General features: G+C 34.5%; 1 protein-coding gene and 2 long non-coding RNA genes across 5 annotated transcripts; 1 reads left to right on the top strand and 2 right to left on the bottom strand.

The window, feature by feature from the left end:
• Window positions 1–923: 923 nt before the first annotated feature.
• Window positions 924–1,441, bottom strand: LOC124452678. Its single transcript, XR_006950839.1, has 2 exons — window positions 1,226–1,441; window positions 924–1,149 (listed from the first exon to the last, which is right to left on the bottom strand). It is a non-coding gene; the product is annotated as an uncharacterized LOC124452678 (long non-coding RNA).
• A 2,411-nt stretch (window positions 1,442–3,852) lies between these two features.
• On the bottom strand, window positions 3,853–14,530 carry LOC124452675. Of its 3 annotated transcripts, none has more exons than XM_047003262.1 (3): window positions 14,333–14,530; window positions 13,610–13,857; window positions 3,853–5,499 (listed from the first exon to the last, which is right to left on the bottom strand). In XM_047003262.1, the coding sequence occupies exons 2-3, from the start codon at window positions 13,799–13,801 to the stop codon at window positions 4,600–4,602; spliced, it is 1,092 nt and encodes a 363-aa protein (XP_046859218.1). In that variant the 5' UTR covers window positions 13,802–13,857; window positions 14,333–14,530; the 3' UTR covers window positions 3,853–4,599. The 3 variants fall into 3 exon arrangements, with proteins under 3 accessions (XP_046859218.1, XP_046859220.1, XP_046859219.1); XM_047003264.1 differs by lacking the exon at window positions 14,333–14,530 and adding an exon at window positions 14,031–14,248; XM_047003263.1 differs by lacking the exon at window positions 14,333–14,530 and adding an exon at window positions 13,928–14,212.
• Window positions 14,531–24,228: 9,698 nt separating this feature from the next.
• LOC124453172 lies at window positions 24,229–24,965 on the top strand. Its single transcript, XR_006951013.1, has 2 exons — window positions 24,229–24,669; window positions 24,858–24,965. It is a non-coding gene; the product is annotated as an uncharacterized LOC124453172 (long non-coding RNA).
• Window positions 24,966–25,455: the final 490 nt, after the last annotated feature.

The raw sequence follows: 25,455 nt of genomic DNA, 5'->3' as shown, positions 1-25,455 counted from the left end.
CAATTTTATTATCGTCCTAACGAGAAATCCGTGGAAAGCAGATACAACTAGTTTTCATGGTTATAGTTTGGACGTTCTAAAAACTTAGGCTGTGTATACACTATACTGAATTCACTCATCACGACATTTCCATTTGTTTTAAAGGGGTAACTATTCTGAGCAAGATCTCATTAAGTTGATAGATTTAGAGTATTTGACTATGCTTCTGACGTTAAACAATTTCATTGCCTTTTAATAAAAAGAAAAATTACCCTGCTACGATGGTTATCCGTTATAGTTTAACCATTGTAGCAGGCGTCAAATAAACCCTTCTCAAGCGTTATCCCTATGATTTTGTGTGATGATGGTTTTGAAATAAAACCAAAATATTACACTTTCAATGTATAACGCCAACATTGTTGAAATTATAATATTCGACGGCTATGAACGAAACGCGTTATTATTATTAAAGGACACATGCAAGCTAGAAAACAACTTTATTTTATTGTAATGCCTATAGCGTGAAAATAAGACGTACCAAGTTTCAAAGTTGTCCGCAAAATATTTCAAAAGATATTTAGGGTTATAATCGGTAAAAACACGACATTCGATGACCATTGCTAAAACGCCGTGAGATTGTTTAAGTCTGGGAACTGGGAAAGAGTGACGTATTAGTTGACATAAACAAGCATCGTTCTTATATCGTTCTACGACTTGCACGCATTGCTTGCACGGCTTTCGGTACTTTGCTATTACTGTTTGTTATTTATCAAAAATTAATGGTTCTTCTGAAGAAGAAGCCGATTATGATATTGTCATCAATAACAATGAGGTACAACCTTACATGTTTGAGTCTTTGGCCAACGCGCAAGGTGGTCAAAATGATGACAATTCTTCGTCATCGGAAAGCGAAGATGAATACATTCACAGAATTGTTGGAAATGTTGAGTGGTTAGTTGCATTTTATTTATTAAAGCGAGATTTATGTTGCAATGATCCCGTTAAAGCGAGATTTATGTTGTTTAATGGCTTCAGCTTTGCTGATTTTTGATTTGTGGCAAGTCAATGGGACAGGTATTTCTTTCACTCCAGCGAGATCAAGAGCTTTGGACAGTGTTGGATTAATGCGTGTGCAGTGCAAAACTTCTTTCATCAAGTCCTTAACATATCCTGAAAAGCAAATCATTATTTATGTTGGCTTTGCATTGCACTTTGAGAAAAGGTAAGTTTATTTTTCTGTGCTAACCATAAGTGCTGTCAACTTTCACTGGTTTGATGACCCCTTGTCCTTCTTTTGACTTTGAATAAGCCACTCTCCAAATCAATGCCTCTTCTGTTTGCCCACCATTCTTCGTTTTCTGAGCTTTATTTCCATTCTCATTGAAATGAAGAGCGGCAATAAACAATCTACAAATGAATGTTAAGTTTATGTTTACAACTATTGCAACTTATTGCTTTTGCAATGATGACTTTTTTAAGTAATACACAAGTCATAATCACAATGGAACAGCTTTCACCACAACATGGGCATTGATTCACTAACTGTTTAAGGCAACTATCAAACACTATGTATTTTCTCTCATTTTGAGCATCTTCCCTATAACATAAAAATCACCATCAGAATCAGAGAGAGATAAACGTAACGTTCTGAGAAACATATGACAGAGAAAAGCAATGTAAAGAATAGTCAGGTGACTGGATAGTTGGTACTAACGTCGCATTGTCATTGTCGGATTCTTCATTTTCGCTTAACTCATTTGAACATTGAGAGTCAGATCCATTGTAGCTATTGCTCATCGTCGACGTGCTTTCTGTATCAGAGCATACAGCGCTATCCTCAAAATGTTCAAATTCACATGAAGTCGTCTGTGTGTTGTGATTTTTTGTTGAAATGAACCCAACCTCCGTACCTTAGCATAAAATTATCGTATTGCTGGATTTTTCACAAAAATCAAAACGGCCGAAATGGAAAGTCTATACCTCTACTTATCATATTTGGCACTTTTGTTTGAGTGGTTCTTGACCTTACGTGTTTTTGCGGACGGATTGTTATGGCTGCTTGGCATTTCACATTGCGCTTCTAACGTCGTTAAGGAATTTTCTATGAGTTAAAATAACACAGAAAAGATCAATCGACATTAGTCTGAATTAGTTACCACTGTATATGTTTGTGTTTTGCTGTCTACATATATATTGACATCTTTTATCTTAGACAAACTTCCTTTGAAGTAAAACGCACAAACATTTCGAGCCGATGTCGACACATCGTTGTCGTCGTCTACAAGAAAGTCGTCTTGTTCTGCAAGAACGTCGTCAATAATCTAAAATTATAAAATTGCCTTCAATATGGTAATGCTATATACCTTAGTTCTTGATAAATGTAAACAAATATTGCTAACTATAACTATAATATTCACCTCTTGCCTTCGTCTCTTCTCAAATGCAGTTCTAACATTTGTTGGCTGCTTCCTTTTAGATGCTACACTTGTGGGTTCCACAGAGTATTCAAAAATCGTGGGTACAGCATCTTTCTCAAGGCGAAGCCGTCCTGCTGTCCATCCTACTGATTGCATCGCTTCAAAATTTTGCACGAAGCACGAACTCTCGAAATGTTGCGAGCACAATTTTGAGCTCTTTGTTGGCTTCCAATTTTTGCGTCGGATTTTTTCAATCCAAATATCTCGCATGCGCTTGTTTTCGGGAAACGAAAAAAAAAAGAAACCTTTTGCTACGTTTGGTGGTTCTTAGAAGAACCGTTTTTACAATTAAATGCGGCACAATAAACCATATTTTTAATGCTAAATTGTCGTGTTGTTAAGAAGTTACCAATATATTTTGAACGAAGCGCGCAATTGACCGCGTTTAGCTAATGTCAACTATTACGTCACAACGACCTTTTAACAATCGGTAGCCGTCGTTAGCTCGTCGGGCATTTTCAATACGTTATCAGTAAAGCAGCAACTTTAAACCTCCATATCTTCAAAAATATTTATCCTTTGAGTCTCAAACTTTGGTGAACTATTAGTTGGAGCTATACCTTTATGTAAAGTACAAAAGTAACAATCCGAATTCTATGTTGCATGTGTCCTTTAAGCCCTTAATTTTGCTGAGCACGAGGTCTTTACGGAGAAATATTGGACTGAGGTGTTTTTGTACAGAACGAGCCAGTAGGGAAAGGTTTGTACAAAAAGACAGAGGTCCGATATTACTCATGCAGTAAAGACAAGAGAGATTATTAAATGGTTAATTATATGGCGTTATTTGACCTGACACAAAGCTTGCTTTCTTTCTTGCCTTTGCTGTTTTGTACGGGTTGACTTTCTCTTTTCTAGTTTTTGTCAATAAAAAAGAGATCGTTTCAACATGTATCGTCTGGATAGTTCGATGGTTTTCCAATTGTTTCACCTTTGACTCAAATTCGCAAATGGTAATGTGTTTCGTTTTCTTTGCGTTTTGCTGTTTGCTTTACGAAGTGTGTTTACATTTGACTGTAAAATTACACGTTTTGGACCTTGTTCCATTACGGAAAAAAATAGACTGTCAAAAATATTTCTGAGCCACAACAGCACGCCATTTTGCCGGAAGTAACGCTCGCCATATAATAAAACGAGTTATTATTAGTTCGGAGAGCATAAAATTTTCATACAATATAATTTATAAGACATGGTTAGATTATACGTATAAGTCAGACTTTTAAAATAGGCAACGTTGTTCGAGCAAATAATATCTTGTGAGTGTCAAGTTAACAACATATCTAGTTGTGCCAAAATAGTTATTGAATGGTTTCGTTGACAGACGTTTGATAAGTATAGAACAATAGGGTAAACATACTTATATAACAAACACAAATAGAATAAAGAATAAGAACAGAAATAAAGAGCTCTCGAGAATTAAGTATTAACTTCTTTTTCTACAAAAAAAAAACTTTTTTAAAAACTGTGAATCAACTTCACTTTACCGACAACATTTAACTTGCAACCTGCAACATTATAGGTACACTTTCTCAGGAGAAAAACCATGTCTGGATAATGTCTTTGGCGGAGAGTTCAGCTATATGCTAACTATTATCATGCAAGATAAATTTTACGAATAATTTTTTGAGTGATGTTTAAAACATTATAGTTTTACTTTCCCACATTTTGGTACATGAAACAATTTAAACACAAGCATAAAATGTTAATGCACAACGTCTTCATACTATTTTTGCTAAACAACACCACTTGAAAAGAAATAAAATTTCAATAAGATCCGTGTTTTATCCCGTGTTTTATCCCATCATCCATGTTTTATCGCCTCACCCGTATTTGTGCCATCCGTATCTGTGTTTCATCCCACACCAAATAAAAAATTATGATTTATCAGTTTCCTTTTTGTTTAAAAGTCTCTGATCTTTTAAAACGATGTAGCAAATAATGTATTGCTATCGTTACCTGCAGCATAAATATATTATAAACGTATTTTGGCAACATCATAGCGCCTCAAGTGCAAATATATAATGAATGTGGCTTACACCATACGAAAAACATTAGATAATAACGTCAACAAGAGTTGTTTCATTAAATTCAGTAGAGACATCACATCAACCTCAGTAGACCTGTCAACGTGAATCATACAGCTGCTTTACACTTTTGTGACCATTGTTTTATTGCTCTGATTAATCAGAGGAGCGTGATTTTTGTTTTTTTTATAATGGAAGAATAAGAAGAGTAAACTTTTGCGATAATCTCGTAGACGAAAAGAATAAACTATTGGATTGGCCACAAAATTGGCAATGGCAATGGGCTCGTAGTAATATGGAAACTTAATGGTCAAATTATATGATCCGTCCTTAATTCTTCTTATGTACTCAATCTGTTTGGCAATAAAATATGGAAGTGCTGTAACAATGAGAATGAAAATAAGTATTATGACGGTTTTGGCCACTTCTCTTTGATACTTGTGTTGGATACCGCTTCTTAATGCTTCACTGGGTGAGAGAATTTCTCGTATTATTAATATCTTCACTATGATCTGAACTAATGTAGCCATTTCCAAAACGGAGACAGTAGCCACGAAAAAATACTTTCTCGTATCCTTAGAAATGTCGTCGATTTCTGGCAGTGCGAGTCCTAACGATACAACCCACAAAATTCCAATCATGAACACAACTCTTCCACTTGACATGGCAAGGCGGCTTTTTACGGGATATTTGACGATCATGAAAGTCTGGAGAGTGAGGAGCGTAAGAGACAAGAATGAGCCATTTACACCAAACTGCCAGAAGAACTCTGTATAAATTCTTGATTTTTCAGTTAGGTCAAAGTCCCACCATTTTACAATAACTGAAGATGCGACCCTTGCTGAACAAGCCATCGTGTCAGATATGGAAAGACTTAGGATTGTCATCCACGCTCCACGATGAAGAATCTTCAAGGGATCACAAAGGATCACCAATATTAGAAGTGCGTTAAAAAGGATTCCTGCTGATCCTACAGGTATGGTTGCCACGTAAACCCATCCGTAATCATTTTCTCGTTTATCCTGATTGAGAAGGAAAGGCATTGAGAGAATTTGATACAACTTCGATAGTATTAATTGCAAGAAATTTCTTTTTTAATGAGCTTTCGACAGGTATAAACAATAGCTATAAGACTGTCACCTGTATGTTCTAAAACCTTGCATACACTCGAAGTGTTGCTTACGTTACTTTTTACTAAACGGATACTCAACATGTAAATAATCGACTAAAGAGCGTGAGAAAATCAACAAAATTTTATCACGTGTAATTGAACCTAAACCTTGATGCATTATTTGTTTTATATATTATGTGATGCACACAATAACAAATTGTATATTTTAGTCCTCCAAAACTTATGCCTAGTACACACGATACCGGATTCGTCTTGTATCGGATTCGTTGAGCAATCCGATACGAAAAATACCCTCTGTTCACACGAGGCTAGATTCGTAAGACGCTACATAATTTTCTATTTGCCTAGTCTTTGTATGTGCAAGCAATAACAGGAATTGGGGCTAATTTGAATGCTTCTTAAATGAAAAAAGCACATTTTTGAACTCATTACAATGTAGAGCTTTTTCTGCAGTGTGTTACAGTTTTTAGCGTTCTTTTGTACATATGAGAGCAAGGATTGGAAGTCCAAATACGACCGATCATACGTTGACATTACAATAATACCAGAAAAAAGCTTTTCACACTGAGACAATGATCGTGACTAAAACACCACACGAGTACATACGAGTACATACGAGTGACATACGAGTACATACGAGTAACATACAAGTACATACGAGTAACATACGAGTACATACGAGTGACATACGACTATTTTCTGGTCAACAAATGAGAAACAACACAATTTCTTCAATACATTGATATTTGAGTTTATTTTTCCATGTATTTGTGTGGACTTTGGGGCAACCATTTGATGGATTTAAATGCTGAAAAGGTATTTTACTTTCATACTACATTCATTTGTATGTTTTAGTTGAATTTTTTATAGATATTTTGTCGATGCGATTTGCCAGTATTTGAGCGCTTTTTGACACATGTAATCGTTTTACGTAAATGTTGATATTCAAGAAATAGCGTAAGATTTATTGTTTATAGCTATAGTTTAATTCAGTTTAAATATGGTAATATTTTTTAGAAAACAAAGTTCATTTTCATCGTTGATTTTATTTTAAAAAGTGTAGGAAGTAAAAGATCGGAGTGAGTATTTACAATGGCAAAACAGTTAACTATACTTAGCCATTTGGTGAAATTCGTACATTTTGGATCCTTATTAATGGTTTTGAACCCGGTAGTATCGTTACATGTTTGTAATTGTAGATCGTCCAGGTTGGTATAGTCCTGAGAAGCAGGGGCGGATCTAGGATTTTTCAAACATCAGTCATAAAACGTCGGAGGCACTCCGCGCCGGGGGGGGTCTGAGGCATTCTCCCCTGAGAAATTTTGAATTTCAGAACCTCTAAAATGCCATTTTCAGCGTTTTAGAGCAATACAAGATGTATTTTGTGGGCATCGTTTTTCGGTAAAAACAACACATTTTGCTTACGTTTTTTCAAAAAAAAAGTGAACAATACTTGAATGTTTTGCCAAATAATTAGGCTCATTATCATGCCAAATATATGGCTCATTAGCATGTCTAGGAACGTAAAATTTATTTTACAATAATGCTATTCAAAACAGATATAGTCTTTAAAAATTTCTACCAAGTTGTCAGGCATAGACCCCTAGAGACCCCATTCAAACCTCTATGTAATAAGTTAAGTTAGAAATTTGGTACTACAAGTGACAGTTCATAAATATAGAAAAGCTCAGACTTCAAACCATGCAAGTTTATTGTAACCCTTTACCCATCTCCACATCAGAGCCAGCAAATTCACTTTTGAGAAAAACTCAAAATTTTTTCTGTCAAAGATTAAGAAAATTATCAAAGTGAAAATTGCAAGGACAGCTTAATGCCATGAATGTTTCTTAGGCATTTCACTATCTTCTGTAAGTATATGCAAGGTGTGCTATATAGCAATCACTAGTAGCATTGTATTTGCAAATACAAACAGAATGTAACCAACATGTCTTTAATTATATAATTACATGAATGTTAAAATTGGTTCATGTGTCATGCTTACTGTTTATGATAAATATCTTTTCATATGATCAAAGCTCGTTTAAATGTAAATCTGAAATAATTTAGTTTAGAAATTATACTGATCATCAGAAAAATTACCTAGTGATCATGAAAATACTTTGCTGTTTTGCCAAATTTCAAGGTTTATCTGCATACATTGGAAGACATTTTACTTTATAGAAAATGCTATTCATACATCAATAGCCCTTGGAATTTATGGCAAACAATCTGGTATGAGCAGAGATTAACACACCTTTACATCTCTACATGAGGTGTTCAGTTAGAAAAGGGGACAATATGTGACATGGGACAACATTTCATGTATGTGAAATACTCAGGTTTAATACCATTCCAGTCAAATTGTCAAAATAAAAGCTTCATGGATCAGTAGAGTCAAAATCACAGGTTATAGTAAACAGCTTCTCATGTAATCAATGTTAGTTTTCTCAAATCTTAAACAATATGTAGTATAACTGTCCAATGATTGAATGATCAATGATCATAAACTGAAAAGCCCCAAACATTTGTTTATGATAAAGTAAATAATATGGCACCTTATGGCTACAGATTTTTTGTCCATTGAAATATACTTGCAGAAATGTAGGATTTCGCTACCATATAACGGCCACGATTCCCCAAGCACTAAAGAAATCATAGCTAAAAGTCCTTCGGCAACAACAATTTTAGAAGCATCAATCTGCTTACCATACGCCATATTAACATAAATCGCATCACACACTCGCATAAATTGACTTTGATATATTGCATTCATGCATACACTTCACTTGTCCTTTACTTACGATTTTCGATGTAAACTTCTGCTGATAAAACTCAAAACAATGTTGGCTTGCTTTTGAACATCAATGACTGAAATGTCGCTCGCGAGATCGTCTTTGCCAAGCATTTACAATTTATCCATAAATTTTTCACCCTCTTGAAAAAATTCCCAGTTTGGAAAGCAGCATTCATGTCAATATATGAATTTGTAAAAGATTTCCATAAATTCCATCTGATTGTAGTTTAGTTTCTATCATGCTTCAGAAAATTACTATGAACGATCAAACATTCAATTCAGACAGTGAGCTTGACTATGTTAGTTCAGTTGGCTATCAGTCGAAATCGGTCAAACCAATCGCAGTAAGACAAAAATTCAAATGAACCAATTGTAAGATAGCAATTGGACTCCCTTATAGGTCCGGCCACCCCTATTATCGGTCGAGATTATTCCAGACTGTCCACTGATCTGGCCATTGACCAATAAAATAGCGTTTCTGGCGTTCATAGACTCCTTTATAAGTCGAACCAGTCAAGTCACCCCGCTTATCAGTCGGTTATTCCAGGTCAATTAAAATTCAACTGATCTGGTTACCAAGGAGATATTCGTTGCATTAGTCATTAGTTTTCAATAATAAATAAAGCTGGATTTTTATCACGAAGTAAATGCGATAATAAAGAATAATTAGTGATTTTTTAATTAATATGAATAGGTAATTTTTGAATTTCAAACATCAGTCGCGCGACGGATTTGACATACTCTAGATCCGCCCCTGCTGAGAAGGACTGTTTTTGTTGTTGTTGACTGACGTTTCGACAACCTTAGCGGTAGTCATCTTCAGAGTCAAAATGAATGTATAATCGCTTTCATAAATATGTATTTCTTTGGTGAAAGTGTGTCAAAAAGCGCTCAAAGACTGGCAAATCGCATCGACAAAATATCTATAACAAATTCAACTAAAACATACAAATGAATGTAGTATGAAAGTAAAATACCTTTTCAGCATTTAAATCCATCAAATGGTTGCCCCAAAGTCCACACAAATACAAGGAAAAATAAACGCAAATATCAATGTATTGAAGTAATTGTGTTGTTTCTCATTTGTTGACCAGAAAATAGTCGTATGTCACTCGTATGTACTCGTATGTTACTCGTATGTACTCGTTGTTACTCGTATGTAGTCGTATGTCACTCGTATGTACTCGTATGTTACTCGTATGTACCATTGAGTTCTATAATAACTGGAGCGGCTATCTCAAGCGCGGCCCAGTGAACTCCATATATATATATCTGGAATGATAACGACAATACATTTTATAGATATAAAATTGAAGCCAAAGTCCTAGTCTCTTGCGCGGTTTGTACGTCAGTTCCAGTCCTTCAAAGTCGAATATTCACGCGGCTTGTACGTCAGTTTCATTCCTCTGATGCCAAACATACACGGCCAATATAAATTTGAATACAAATTGCAAAAAAAGTATAAACAATATAAAAACAAATACAAACACACGAGGCCAACTCTTCGCAAAAGATTATTTTTACAGCTGAAACTTTACTACAGAGTTCGTTTTAACTACAACTTGTAACGAGGAAAAGCCAACTGAAAATTACACTGTTTGCTAAAAGATACATACAATAGAAAATATGACGAAAAAATATTCAAGCATAAATTTTCTTTCGTCAAGGTAAACTTTCAAACGGAAAACAAAAAAGACAGTGTTTGTCTTTTTTGTCATTTAAGTGGATTTAAAGATCTGTTTTTCCGAATAAAAAAGAAACTTGAATATCCAGTTTCATAAAAAATATCGAGTCTATAACTCGCATTTTTACTTTTTACAGAGCGATTGTATTTTTCATCGATTTTGATAGTGCTTGAAACTTGAAATACTAAATGGTTGTCATCTCGATATCAATAATTGAATATCCTTAAAGACTTTGATATGTTTTAAAGGAAAACCGCAGCGTAAGAGCAGATCGACTAAGTTCACCTCATCTTGCTTCTCGATTTATCACTTTGATTCACTTTCCGTGAACCTTTTCATTACAAACATTTCGTTATTTTTACGCTCTGATCAAGATCCGAACTCTACCATTTCAAGGGACAAATGATTTTAAAAATAAAATGAACACGCGAGACTAGAGCCTGACGTGTGATGACGAATGATGACGACAAATATTTTTGGCTTCAATTTTGGCTTCGGTTATCATTCCAGTTATTCAAATGTCGAGTTCACTGGCGCGGCCTTAGATATCTGATGTTGGAAAAAACATGGCGGATTTCGTCCGTTGCCGCTGAGATTTACCGAAATTGACCGCTTTTCCGAAAATTTCACAATTTCCACTCTCCTGAGGCAAGAGTGAGGAAAATGTATGTATTTGGGATTCGGCAATTTTTGTTGAAAATCAAGGTAAAACCTTAAATTCATAACAGTCAACTGTGGTTGTCAGTTATCTGCTGCTACGAGGATGCATTTATAACTATCGACGAAAGACCTATATGTCGGCTACACATGTATGAATGCAGATGTGCGTCGTTTTCTTACCAGCGTCAAACTTGTTTGATCGATTAAACTCTTTAGTCTATACAAAAAAGTATATCATAGCTCATCTCCACGGTTCACGAGAGAGAAGTTAGCTTATTTGTTATCATTGCTATTTTGCTTCTTTTCATGCAATGGGCAATGGCTTTTTTCGCCACTATTGTAGGATTTTTACTTGTTTCTTTAAAAAAGTACATATTAAATCTGTGGATATTTACGGATTTTCTGTAATTGAGTTTCATATGAAATTTCAAAAAGACTCAAGTCTGCATAGGTTTGGTAAATAAAAACAAACAATATTGTGTAGAAATTACTTTAAGTAACCTTTTTGTGATGTTCTGAAGTGCAACTGCATCAAATACTTGTGAAGTTGTAGCACATTTTGATTTTGTTGTATTGATATATGAATTGGGCAAAATACAAATAATCATCAAAACACTTATGCTTCCAATGGTGTTTATAATTCATTTGTAGTTTTAATACTTCTACCTTTCTTTTTCACTTTGTTTTGTTTTTCCTATATTTGCAATATAAGTGCACTATAATTTGAATGATTAACACAGTCTTCACCTCAATAATAAATTTCATAAGCAGTTGGTAGTGCATTTTGTTCTCTGAGTATCCACATCTGGTGTTTTGTTCATACAAGAATGATGAAGTGCAAGTAGATATGTCATAGCAAGGCAATATAACCAAATGAATTACATTCCTATAGTGTACTTTTATGCTAGAAGCTTAAAAGCTTTTTAGAAATTAGAAAGTTATTGGATTATATTACCTCTATATCATCAATCTCATGATAAGAAATAAGAAGCAAAAAATTTGTTGAAAAGCTTTGAAAAGTGAAAAACTTTTCTTTAAAAAAGCAGCAATAATGCATATGATAAATCTCCATTCTGTACTCTAATAGGTAAATAAGCTCAAATTTTTCTTGAAGAAATATAAGAAATATATAAGAAATATACAGTACAGTAACTTTAAAGGTTTCATCACTGAATCTTTAATGCTTCAGTATAGTGCATTAGATATTAGTAACATTCAAACAACACTCAACTAAAATATTTTGACAAAGATATGACATGATTTAAACATTAAGTTACATAAAACCCAATGGCTTATACAGTTTGAAGCTTCACATCTGCATCGAGTCATCATCAATCTCAGTACAAATGTTTACATAGACACAAACTTTATGGCCTTCCATTTTACATGTTTGTGAATTGACATTTCATTAAGCATCAAAACACACACAACCTTCTTGCCATCTTTCTTTGGATCATGAACTTTAACTTCAAAGCATTCAAGGCATCATTAGTGAATCCATTGTCTCCATCCATAGAATTTGACCACAATCAATAACATCTTCCAGTCATCTTTACTCCTTGATCTTCCCTGCATGTTGTCAGCAAATAGAACATAACAAGCTCTGCTCCAAATCATGGGTACCGTTGGGGCTGATCATTTCTTATTGATACCAGATCACATTTTTGATACAGGGAAACTAGGAAACTATTTTGCAAATAGATGGGTAAATTTACGATTTCATGCATTAACAAATGACAGAAAAGTATACAGAATTTTATAAGAATTGTACAAGTATACAGAGTTCTATAAACAGGAAAACATCAGTATATTTGGCGTTCAAGTCAGTCTTAAAAAATACGATCTTTAATATGTATTTTATGGCTTTTCAAGTGCATGTATAATTGCTTTTCAATCGTTGACGGACTAACAAAACAAGCAACTATCTCACCTGTGAGAAGCGATATGTTCCTTTTTGTGGAAACTACGACATCCAACAATTGAACGATTGAAGTGTTGGCATTATAAAAGAAATGCCAAAAAAAATATCGTCACAGAATATGGAACTAACGATATCCATATACTGTGATATCGTGTTTGTTTTTGAAAAATTCTTTATAATTTACTATAGACACCAGGGGGAGGTCGAGAATATTATTTTTCTGCAAAGCGATCATTTCAGCGGAAATACGTCCGTTGGCCGCCATGTTTTTTACAACAGTTCCCAGTCCACTTAGCCGCTCCAGTTATTATAGAACTCAATGGTATGTACTCGTATGTACTCGTGTGGTGTTTTAGTCACGATCCTGAGACAATACGTTGTTAAAGGCCTAAACATTCTCTGCTAAAAGTGTATTATATTTGCTGGTGGAATATTAATTGCAAACAAGATTTTTAGCGCTGTGTTCTCATCCATTTTTGGAAAAATCGCTCGAAATTTTTAGCTTCAGAAGCAGAACGCATTGAATTGGTTTAGGGTTAGGGTTAAAGTTAGGGTGTCAAAACTCTCCGCAAAACAGATACAAAGCGCAACGGGTTGCAGGGGAGCCGCACTAACGCAAGACCTATCCGGTACGATAAATAATTCGGTGTAAAACCAATCCGATATCGTGTGAATAGGTCCTTAAAGAAATCACATATAAAGGCTACAGCACAATGGTCATTTGTTTAAATGTGACATAGCACTTGAGAGTAGTTATTAAAGACGCTGCAAGAGTAATGCATACATGTAAACAGTAAACTATATACGTTGTGCGATGACTGTGACCTGTGGTCAATGAGCTTATACTATGACGTATCCGTAAAATCAATCATAATCTTGCCATTTAAAACTAATGGCTGATCAGTTTGCGCATATATGTCTTTTCAATTACTGAATTTACCTTAGCATACGCATTATACTGTTCAGTAATCTGTTTTCTTATCTCTGTACAGTTTTCTGGCAATTTGTTGGTCGGTATGGAGCAATTACAGTTATATTCTTTATAAATGACATCAAGTTTCGTGTCGCAGTTTTCACTTGGTTCAGGAAAATTTATAAATACAAATAATACAATGAGACTAATTGCCACCATCGTCACAAATCTTTTATATCTTCTCTAGTTAATGTCGATTGTCAACAGACTGTCATCTGAAAGAAAGACATTTTAAAATTAATTATCGATGCGTGTTACAGGTGTTTGCGAAATTGTAAAAACAACCTTCGCATGCAAATGCTATACCCAATCGTCGATATGGCATTTGACAAATATATGGTGTATCCACGCTCTTAAAAATTTGATAAAGACACGATGTTTATCTCACCAAACGAGGTCAAGAAGAAGGCTTTGTTGTCGCTTTGAATGGCGTCAGCGTTATGTAATTATTGTGACACAGTATTAAACCATCACGCTGTAAAACGTTTAAGTTTCCAATTCAGCATTTTATACATATATGCGCTGCCAAATTTCACCTATAATCAACCAGCTTTTATACTTAATGGTTTCAAAAAGATAATTGCGAACTTTCGTGTTGTGCTTCTTACTGTTGACACAGAAATAAGTTTTGTATTCGCACAGACGGTAGACGGATGATTTATGAAAATGTGGAGGGAATGTAATTCATACCTTAACGACAAGAAGTTCGCTCTTGACAATACTTATGAAGGGTGATCTCCGCCAAAATTAAAAGCTATATTTTCAATAAATAACGCGCATTTTGTCCTTTGCAATGTGCATTTTGTCTTGATCTGCCTGTACTCTCGATTTGCCTGTACAATTTCCGTTAAAACGCATTTTGTTGTTGAACATTCCATTATGATGACGTTCTTATTCGTGACTCGCAAAAGGTTAGCACCCAGCAAACCGCCCTTTACTCTGAAAAGGGCGGTTTGCTGGGTGCAAAAGCCAAAAGCTAAAAGGAAACCATGCATGCACTGGTGCTAGGTCGTTTTGAGATGGCGAGTAATTTTATATTTTTATAATACAGTTTTTAATATCAACATATGAAAATATTTACAGATAAATGTTGGTGTAGGAATTTTCGACAACCACCTTAAGTTATAAACTTATAATTCAGGCTGGAAAATATGTCGTTTTTCGACGATTGATGTAAAATATTATATAAAAATATTATATTGTGTAAAATATTAGATTGTGTAAATAATTATATGTGATCGAGAATTTGATATTTATGAGTGGTTAGCACCATTTTCCACCCAGCAAACCGCCCTTTACTCTGAAATATAATATTTGCATACATCTAATATTTTACATAATATAATATTTTATATAATATTTACACAATCGTCGAAAACGACTATATTTTCCAGCCTGGATTATAGCTTTATAACAAAAGGTGGTTGTATGAAAATTTATACTGCAACTTTATATCTGTAAATATTTTCATATGTTATATAAAACTGCATTATAAAATATAAAATACTCGCCATCTCTTTCTCCTAACCATCATGCAATAGTTTCTGCTTTGATTCTTTCCATTAGCCGATATCTTTAATTTATTTCCGATTGTGTAAAGTAAAGGGCGGTTTGCTGGGTGGAAAATAGTGCTAACCCTCGCAAAACATCAAATTTTACTCGATCACATATAATTTATTTATAATTATTTACCGCCAAAAATTGTTAATATAGATAAATTATACTGTTGCAATATTTTATGCAATAACTATAACTATCTTTGTCCTTCGAAGCAACTTTTGTATTCTGTACAAGAGAAACGATTTTTTTGGTATGGGGGATAATAATGGAGCGAAAAATCGAGAGGCAGCTTTACTTCGCCGAGCAGCAAATTTACTGAATCCAGACTCTTCTGGATCAGCAAGTCTTGATCTTCATCGACTGATCAAGATGGTAATCTTGCCGATCATGGAGCTGCTCAACGTGTCCAATCGTCAACACTAGACAGCACATTGCAAGAACAACATCAGGCTTCGTCATCTCAAGCTTCCACATCAAGATCATCTTGTTCGATAAGAGAGCAGGAGTTTAGGCGGTTGTTTGCAGCGTATAATCGAGCTAACAATGGAAAGATGTTTTCTCAGACACCAGCATAACGTGGTCGATCTTAATTCGTGGGGACAACAAGGGCGGTGTTATAAACCACAAGAAACTTTGACTCACAATTTTTTTGCCTGGCAAACCATGAGCAAGATTGTGTGCCTACTAGAATGGAAGAAATTAAATTACAAAAAGCTGGTCTTGGACGAAGACGTATTACTTTCCATAAAGATTCAAGTGCATCCAAAGTGAAGGCAAAATTAGAAGAGATCTATCCCCGGCTGCTATCAGGCGGTGGTTTTGCGATATTAAGGAGTGGTTTATCACCCAAAGATTTATCTTATTACCCCTCCACCAAATATTGGATACCCTGTGTATGGCTGAAGGAATGAGGTCATGCTCGATACGCTAGTGCACAGCCCACGAGGCGCTACCATGGTTGGCGCCGAGCGTCAAAAATTTGGAAAATTAAATGCCTTAAACTCCGGAAAACGCTTTTTTGGTTTTATTTCATGAAGCTATAACATGGAACGTCACGCCTCGTACAACCAAGAATTTGTTTATTCAAATATCCTTCAGTCTTGGACTGTTTCGCCCTATGTCAGGGCTCATCAGCATGCCTAGGAAACACACAACACATCCACTGGAAGTATAAAATGTGATTCCGACATAGACAGCCCTCATTAGAGCCTTTTAATGAGCAGTCTGGTTTTAGGCGCCAGATTCTCGCCCTCACACCTCAGGCGTTGAAAGAGGAATTTGGTTAGAAATGGGAGACCATCTGGGACATTTTAAAGAATGAAAATGCTCAATTCTCATCTTATCGGTCTTTTCCAACCCTTTAAAACCATTTCACAATTTTTCCAGAAAAGTTTAACCTTTATCGAGCACATTTTTTAAGCGCAGTTTATTTGGTTTAGTGATTATTGCTGATCTGCTTCAGAGGACACAAATGGTTATATCAAGTGCAATAACTAATTATCAAAAACATACATTTTCAAAGATTTGTTTTGGTTTGTTAAAAGGGCATTAAGAGAGTGAAAAATGAGCCATGCAGACTCATTTGTGTTAGGAATTTAGTCTGCGAGGTTTTTAATAAACTTATCAGGATGGCTGCATGTAATTGCTTTTGATCGTCTTTTGCTTTTAAAATATCTTTATGAATTGAAATTCTGCATAATGAGCCAAGGCGTTCATCCCATTGAATTCCTTAAAAAGTTTTCACCCTATTTAAACATGAAAACGATCTTTCATTGAAGCACTAGGAACGGGGTAATAACAGCGTTAAGTTTCAATAATTTAACAAATTTGGGTATACACTGGTGAATACCAATGTGATAAATGTATTTCAATAATCTAGCGTGAGTTATCTTTTAAAAAATCTTTATCTTGGTACAAAAAGGACTTCTGAAGCCTAGGTATATTAAAGAGGACTATATTTTGCTGATAGTTGTTGAATTTTTTCATTTAGAATAGCTGTTTCCACTGCACAAAAGTTTAGGATTGACTAAGTCAAGAAATGAAAAGCTCTCCGCATCCGTGAATCTTTCCTTAAGCATATTTGTTACATCAATATTCTTCGTAATAGAGCTGTTTAAAATTTATATTTATCTCAGATTTTCGATGGAGGACCAGTTTTACTTTCAGTTGCAGAATAACAAATTTCAAAAGCTGTCTGTATCATGAGGGAAATTAGAAAATTACCAAATTCTTCAATTTTCTCATGCCAAATGGCTAATCAGTAGACCTATTTTGTAGAATATCATAGAATGGCTGATCTCTCCGAGATTTGGTAGTAGCAGTAAAAGGAAACAAAAAGAAAATGATTCAAGGTAGTGAGGAGGCCATCAGTACCTGTACTTGTTTCATCAGTTCATTTCCAAGGATTTTCACTTATCTCTGTAAAGGCTTTCTACTAGTGTATCAGTAATTAAAAATAGAAAGCAGGATTAACAGCTCAAATTTGAAATACCACCTAGTTTCCCTGGAGCAGGTATATCAACCCATGAGAGTTCAAATGGGATTTTCTTCATGGGACTGAATTTGTAGGTGGAAAATGCAGAAACATTAGCAAAAATATTTTCACCTTCTTTAATTTTCAAAGCAGATTGACATAAAACCAAATTAAGCCTATGTGCTGCACAATGTGAAAAATAAACATAGGGGTACACTGTCTTAAATTGCCTGTAAACCATTTGTTGACCTCATCACAGATGCCCCATCATAAGTCTGCATCACTAATTTAGGTATTACAGCCTCTCCATATCTCTCCTAAATTCCACTTTAACTTCATATCACTAATACCTTGTGCACCAGTTGTTCTTGTTTCTATTTTTAAAAAATCTTCACAATTTCACTCCCTTTATCCAGTCGAATAATGGCACTGAGTTGTGCTTTTGCTGTAACATCAGTTGTTTTATCAGCAGATGCTAAAAACTGACACTCTTTGTTCATCATCAATCTCATCCTGAATGACTGAGTCAATACCTCCAATTAAATCATTTTGGACATCAGCTGAAACCCCAGTAAAAACTCCACCTTCATCCACTCTCTCTGTACCTTGCAGTCTACCTTGCAAACGACGGTCAAAAACAGAATCCAATTTTCCAAAGCATTTTAGTAATTCTCTATAATTACCCTGGTTAAGACTAGCCCTGCTCTCATCATGTCCTCTAAATGCTAATTCCTGTTTGGCAGATATAAAACTGCCTCTAATATTTTTAGCATCTCTCTGTTTTGCTTACCTCTCATTCCTCTCTACTATAGCTTCTCTTCCCGAGAACTCTCGAAAGCAAACATCAACACCTCCCCTCAAATCAATGCCTCCTGTTTGTATGCCTCCATGTGAGATTTTGTTTTCTCGTGTTTCCCATGCTGTCACCACTAAAACTACCATGTGTGTATTTGAAGCCCATGGAGACTTTCTAAAGGGAAAGAATGAAACAACTTCTTCCAACAAAACAATCTATTCTTCCTCACACACTGGCAGATTGAAACCATAACTTTCTTGAAAGCTCCCTATCATTTGCGTCTTTAGTGTAAGCTTCGGTATCGGCCTATGCGGCGCTATTTGTTTCTGCCACTAAACCGTGAGGAAAACGATCTCTCTACCAACTCTGCTACTATATCCTGACCATCAAAGGGGAAAAGAGAAATCATCGGTTGATACGCTCAACTCCTTCCATGACCGAGATAAACAATCAAGTAATTGCAAGTCATATATTGGCGTATCGTCAAACAATCAAACTCCTGCGATGAGTTCATGGCATGACTTCCGCATGACTTTGGCGGAAGTATGCAGAACTTAGCTAATGACCAATCAAAGAAGCATATTTTTCGAAAGAGTGTAAAGCTGAAGAACTCAAGCAATGTCAATAGCAACGTATCCAGCGCTCAGGTGGCTAAGGTTTTCCCTAATTGCGGGCTTTTTTGCGTAACACAACCATTGAGTTCTATAATAACCATTGAGTTCTATAATAACTGGAGGGGAAACGTCAACAAAATTAGTATAAATTATTAGCGCGCGGCCGCGTGGTCAAAAACATGGCGGATTTTGGTGGTCAAAGTCAGCGGAGAGACGCGGGCTCATGAAATAAAATTTTGTCGCACCCTGATTTGCCACACTGATAGGGAGTATAGAAAATATCAAAACTATTTATTTTCTAACATAAACACTTTAAAACTTTATTTATTAAATGGCAGTTTAGGTTTGCAAAATAGCGAAAGAAAAGGAACATTTCTTGACTCCGGTAAGTAGCACAGTATTAGTTTTACTATTTTGTTTTTAACACGATACGTGAAGAGTGTTTCTACTACTAAGTTTTAATTTAAAGTTATTTGGTCCAGTCTGTTTGTTCTTCATTAATCGCTCATGAACGTGGCGAAGCTGTCAATTTTATCGAGTTTTGCATCCATCTTGTATCATGATCAAGGCATCAAGCTAAACTCTCCTGATTTGAATTGAGTTTACCTCCCAAAAATGGGGCATAATTTGTTCATGTTTTTTGAAAGATGAGGAAAGTTTACAACAGAGTTGTGTTGAAATTGAATGCAGTGCCATGCAAAATTAATGAGAACTATGGTATATGTTGTATAATAAAAATAACTTTTAAACTGTTTGCCTGCTCAATTTGACTGACTGTATAGTGTAGACAATTGTAATGGGATTGGAAAGTTGGTTTATGCAAAACAGTATTAAAAACTACTTAGCGTTTCTGTAAATGAAGTATTTATTGTTATAGTAAACAGGTTACTACTTCAAAACCAAGATAAAAAGTAGTGTGTTGAATAATGTGCTAAGATTTGTTTCTACCTTGAAATTTTGTTCAACAGTAGCTTATGATTATATCATTTATGCATGAAAAAATTAAACATATTATGTCTCATCTATCAAATCCATACTTGAGTATGATTCCAGGTGATCCACAAATTCACATGGATGCATTGGATTACAATGAAGTTGAATGTAGAAGCAAAATAGATGGAAGAAATTCTTTGTGTCTTATGAAGAATTAGTAGAAATCAATAAAAAATTCTCTAAACAAATTGTAAACAAATTTAAATTTGCTCATGGTCAAACAACCTAGTCAAAGAAGTCTGTCTTCAACATGTGACCTTTCAATTATTTGTTTCTTTGTACAAAATATTTTTCGAGAAACTTGATTTGTAAGTCTTTCATTAATATTTTTACCAAGAGATAAAGGAACTAATTCAAAGGCTTGATGTAAAATACAAAGATTTAACAAGTTGTTTATCATTTAATTCCCAAATGTTAGTTTGTACATATAAATAATTAGTATTGGTAGCTGTAAGTTGTTTAAGCAAAACAAGTAGTAGTGCTCAGAAGGGTTAGCATTTTTGAAAAATTATATCTTGTTCATGACATATATTACATAATTCCAAAAAACTGTAAGTAATGCACAATAATATCTATAGAACTTGATAAATTTCTTCGCCTACACATCAAATAACTATTTTGCCTTCATGCAGCAATAGACAGTGTTTTTTGTCAGAGAAACCAATGCACTTTAGTTTCAAGTTTGTAATTTCAATGGAAAATTAATGTAGTTCTGTTCAGTAATAGATCAAGATTCTGCCAAGCTGTTTACAAAATACAAATTACCAAGCAACAGTGTCATGGTGTTTTGAATTTTTTCTTTTTGTAGCTCTTCTAGTTCAACATACTTTCTTTATGAGTTTTCAGTAGATTTATCAGGTAATGACAATACACTTATGATACTTATCCATGGTAAATTTTCAGTTGACTTATGTCGTAGGACTGAAGCAAACATTTTCTCGCTTCCTAGGAGCATTTTACACAGATTTATCCATTTTGAAGCAAGAAAAATAGGTGCACAAAACTGTTTACAAACAGTCAAACACACAAAAGCATGAAATAATGTATAAGTTTGTAGAGATTGACAGGTCTAGTAAAGAATGCCGTTTGATTTTCACTTTAAAGGCTAAAATGTCATAAAATAACCTATTACATCCAAAATATACGTTTCTCTACCGTCGATCTTCTTTATTTTGATGTGTGTCTGTATTTGTTTTCGCAATGCTGAAGCATTATTTTCACATGATATGCTGTCGGTATCGTAATTGTTTTTTCTCACTTGTTTTCGTTCATACAAACAGTATTAGAAATCAGGAGAGTGAATATTGAAAAAAATTTTAAAGTGATTTGACCACCAAAATCCGCCATTACCGCCATGTTTTTGACCACGGGGTCCAGGCCCCTTTGCCCCTCCAGGTTTTATAGAGCTCAATGATAATAACTGGAACGGCTAACTTTACTGGGGCGAGGATGCCAAAAAAATGGCGGCCAACAGACGTAATATTTCCGCTGAAATGATCCTTTGCAGAAAAATAATATTCTCGACCTCCCACAATTGTCTATAGTAAATTATAAAAATTTTCAAAACAAGATATCACAGAATATGGATATCGTTAGTTCCATATTCTGTGACGATTCTTTGGCATTTCTTTTATAATGCCAACACTTCAATCGTTCAATTGTTGGATATCGTAGTTTCCACAAAAGGAAATATCGCTTCTCACAGGTGAGGTAGTTGTTTGTTTTGTTAGTCTGTCAACGATTGAAAAGCAATTATACATGCACTTGAAAAGCCATAAAATACATATTAAAGATCGTATTTTTAAATTGACTTGAACATAAACATACTGATGTTTTCCTGTTTTGTCTATAAAATTCTGCATACTTTTTCTGTCATTTGTTAATGCATGAAATCGTAAATTTTTATCTATTTGCAAAATAGTTTCCTAAAGCAAAAAGACCCTGCACACATTTTGCTCTGTGAAAGTATCAAAAGAAATGATCAGCCCCAACAGTACCCATGATTTGGAGCAAGCTTGTTATGTTCTATTTGCTGACAACATGCAGGAAGACCAAGGAGTAAAGATGACTGGAAGATGTTATTGACCAGGCAGAGTCTTAAAAAATGATACTGTAAAGATAATTGATTTATTGTCTTCCTTATCCAGAGTTATTTAATTTGATCATGGTCAAATTCTATGGATGGAGACAATGGATTCACTAATGATGCCTTGAATGCTTTGAAGTTAAAGTTCATGAACCAAAAAAAGATGGCAAGAAGGTTGTGTGTGTTTTGATGCTTAATTAAATGTCAATTCACAACATATAAAATGGAAGCCATAAAGTTTGTGTCTATGTAAACATTTGTACTGAGATTGATGATGACTCGATGCAGATGTGAAGCATCAAACTGTATAAGCCATTGGGTTTTATATAACAATGTTTAAATCATGTCATATCTTTATCAAAATATTTTAGTTGAGTGTTGTTTAAATGTTACTAATATCTAATGCACTATACTGAAGCATTAAAGATTCAGTGATGAAACCTTTAAAATTACTGTACTGTATATTTCTTATATATTTCTTATATTTCTTTAAGAAACAGTTTGAGCTTATTTACCTATTAGAGTACAGAATGGAGATTTATCATATGCATCATTGCTTTTTTAAATAAATGTTTTTCACTTTCAAAGCTTTTCTACAAAAATTTTTTCTTCTTATTTCTTTTCATGAGATTGATGATATAGAGGTAATATAATCAATAACTTTTATAATTTCTAGAAAGCTTTTTAAGCTTTGCCTTTTATTGCCTTGCTATGAGCCTATCATATGCATTTCATCATTCATGTATGAAGAAGCACAAATGTGGATACTCAGAGAACAAAATGCACTACCAACTGCTTATGAAATTTATTATTGAAGTGAAAACTGTGTTAATCATTCAAATTGTGCACTTATATTGCAAATATAGGAAAAACAAAAAGTGAAAAAGAAGGTAGAAGTATTAAAACTAAAAATGAATTATAAACACCATTGGAAGCATAAGTGTTTTGATGATTATTTGCATTTTGCCCAATTTATATATCAATACAACAAAATCAAAATGTTACAACTTTACAAGTATTTGATGCAGTTGCACTTCAGAACATCACAAAAGGTTACTTAAAAGTAATTTCTATACAATATTATTTACAAACCTATGCAGACTTGAGTCTTTTTGAAATTTCATATGAAACTCAATTACAGAAAATCCGTAAATATCCAGAGATTTAATATGTACTTTTTTAAAGAAACAAGTAAAAATCCTACAATTGTGGCGAAAAAAGCCATTGCCCATTGCATGAAAAGAAGCAAAATAGCAATGATAACAAATAAGCTAACTTCTCTCTCGTGAACCGTGGAGATGAACTATGATATACTTTTTTGTATAGACTAAAGAGTTTAATCGATCAAACAAGTTTGACGCTGGTAAGAAAACGACGCATATCTGCATTCATAGATGTGTAGCCGACATATAGCTCTTTCATCAATAGTTATAAATACATCCTCGTAGGAGCCGATAACTGGAAAGCTAGGTTGACTCGCTGTTACGAATTGTAGGTTTTTATCGTGATTTTCATCAAAAAATTGCTTGCCGAATCCCAAATACACACATACATTTTTTTCACTCTTTCCTCAGGAGGGAGTGGGAAATTGTGAAATTTTCGGAAAAGCGGTCGATTTCGGTAAATCTCAGCGGCAGCGGACGAAATCCGCCATTTTTTTGGCATCATCAGATATCTAAGGCCGCGCTTGAGATAGCCGCTCCAGTTATTATAGAACTCAATGAACACAACGCGTAGTCCAAAAACTCAAGCGCATTTCTTCCATGCACTTTATTGTAAAAGCCTGCAAACCAAAAGCTACGTCTTACAGACAAATCAAAGAATTAATTATCGAAAAAAATCAAAATTGCCGAAAAAGTAAGTCATGCTCAGCATGACAAGCATGACCTCTAGCTACGCCACTGGATATTCTGTCCACTTTCTTCGTGATAGTTCTGGCCTAGGGCAGGCAATTGCATATATTAGACCAGTTCAAGCTGATCTAGATTCTTCATCCTTGGAAACGGATGATCATGCTCTTGCAGGAGGTGCTCCAGAAAACAAGGTACTGTTTTCATTGCTTTGAGTAATTTAAGGGATAAATTATTATACAAGAAATTTTATAGATATACATACATTGTTTTTGCTAGGATATATCTATTGCACCAACAGTGAAATGCTTAAATTGCTCAGTGCAGATTTCAATGAACTCAATCAGGAATCATATGGTTGAATGTGGAATGGATAATCACCATAAACAATTTAAGAAGGTCATGATCAATGTATGCTATAAGCTTGCATTAATTCCTATTACACATTTACTGTGAAATGTCACACTGTTTTTTTTTCACGTACTTATTTTGAAAATTGAATGAATAATTTTTTATCCGGCAAGTTTTTCTGGAACTCCAATAATGTCTGAACTGCATGAAATGTTTCCTGACCTTCATGATACTGCCATAGAAGAAGCTGTAAGAGTTTGTGAGAGAGACATTGAAGTGGCAGTTTCATCATTGTTGGATCACAGTAAGTACTTACATCATTATATCAAGTTCCATGTATGGGATTATCAATATATTTTGGTCGTAGCATAGACTCCATTAAGGCAGAATGGCGGTGTGAAAAGACAAATATTTTATTTTTCCTTTTTTTAATAACTACCTCCAGATAATGAATGAATTAATGTGTTTATACATGTAACTTCAATTATAAAGGCAAAGGAATATTACTTAAAGAGGACATGCCTAATTATGGTGCTGTTGATAGCGCAGACTCAGATTCAGAAAATCTTCAACAGGCAACAGCAGTTCTTCTGCAAGAAGGTACAAAAATGTAAGAGTACATACATGCTAGTAAAGCACTCATAAATGCATCATAATTGCAGCATTTATCTTGTTATTTTCAAAAGAAACGAGTTGTAAATGATTTGACATAGTTTTCTTGATTGCTTAAAAATGATGCTGCTTCATGCATGATTTATAGCTTGTTGTTTTAACTGGCAATATGCTTATGCAGCTCAATTTAGTCTCAATATGAATAAAGTTGAACATGCTTATTGTGTGATTTTTGCATGTTGTATTTAGGTGTAGAAGTTAGCCGATATTGAAACGATGCTAGTCTAGGTTTACTTCATTGTACTACAATAATCATTTGACTGGTTTTTCTATTTAAGAACAAAAAGAAGACGCATTGAAGTATCGAGATGCTACAATTATTACTGACAGTCCAGTTTTTTGAGTTTATGTCAACCATGGCAGTGACTTTGCCAATAACATTTTGAGAATTTACAAAAATCCACAGTAGTAAAGTTGT

The sequence above is a fragment of the Xenia sp. Carnegie-2017 genome, unplaced genomic scaffold, assembly GCF_021976095.1.
Source record: "Xenia sp. Carnegie-2017 unplaced genomic scaffold, XeniaSp_v1 HiC_scaffold_25, whole genome shotgun sequence".
NCBI classification, from domain to species: Eukaryota; Metazoa; Cnidaria; class Anthozoa; order Malacalcyonacea; family Xeniidae; genus Xenia; species Xenia sp. Carnegie-2017.
The sequence above is the reverse complement of the archived record's forward strand: the minus strand, read 5'-3'. Positions and strand labels throughout refer to the sequence as shown.

Excerpts from the sequence above, each read along its gene's own strand:
- LOC124452675 (XM_047003262.1), bottom strand. The coding sequence starts at position 13,801 with ATGGTGGCAATTAGTCTCATTGTATTATTTGTATTTATAAATTTTCCT. Across the intron at positions 5,500-13,609 it reads AGTATAATGCGTATGCTAAG|GATAAACGAGAAAATGATTA; the intron begins GTAAATTCAGTA and ends CTTCTCAATCAG.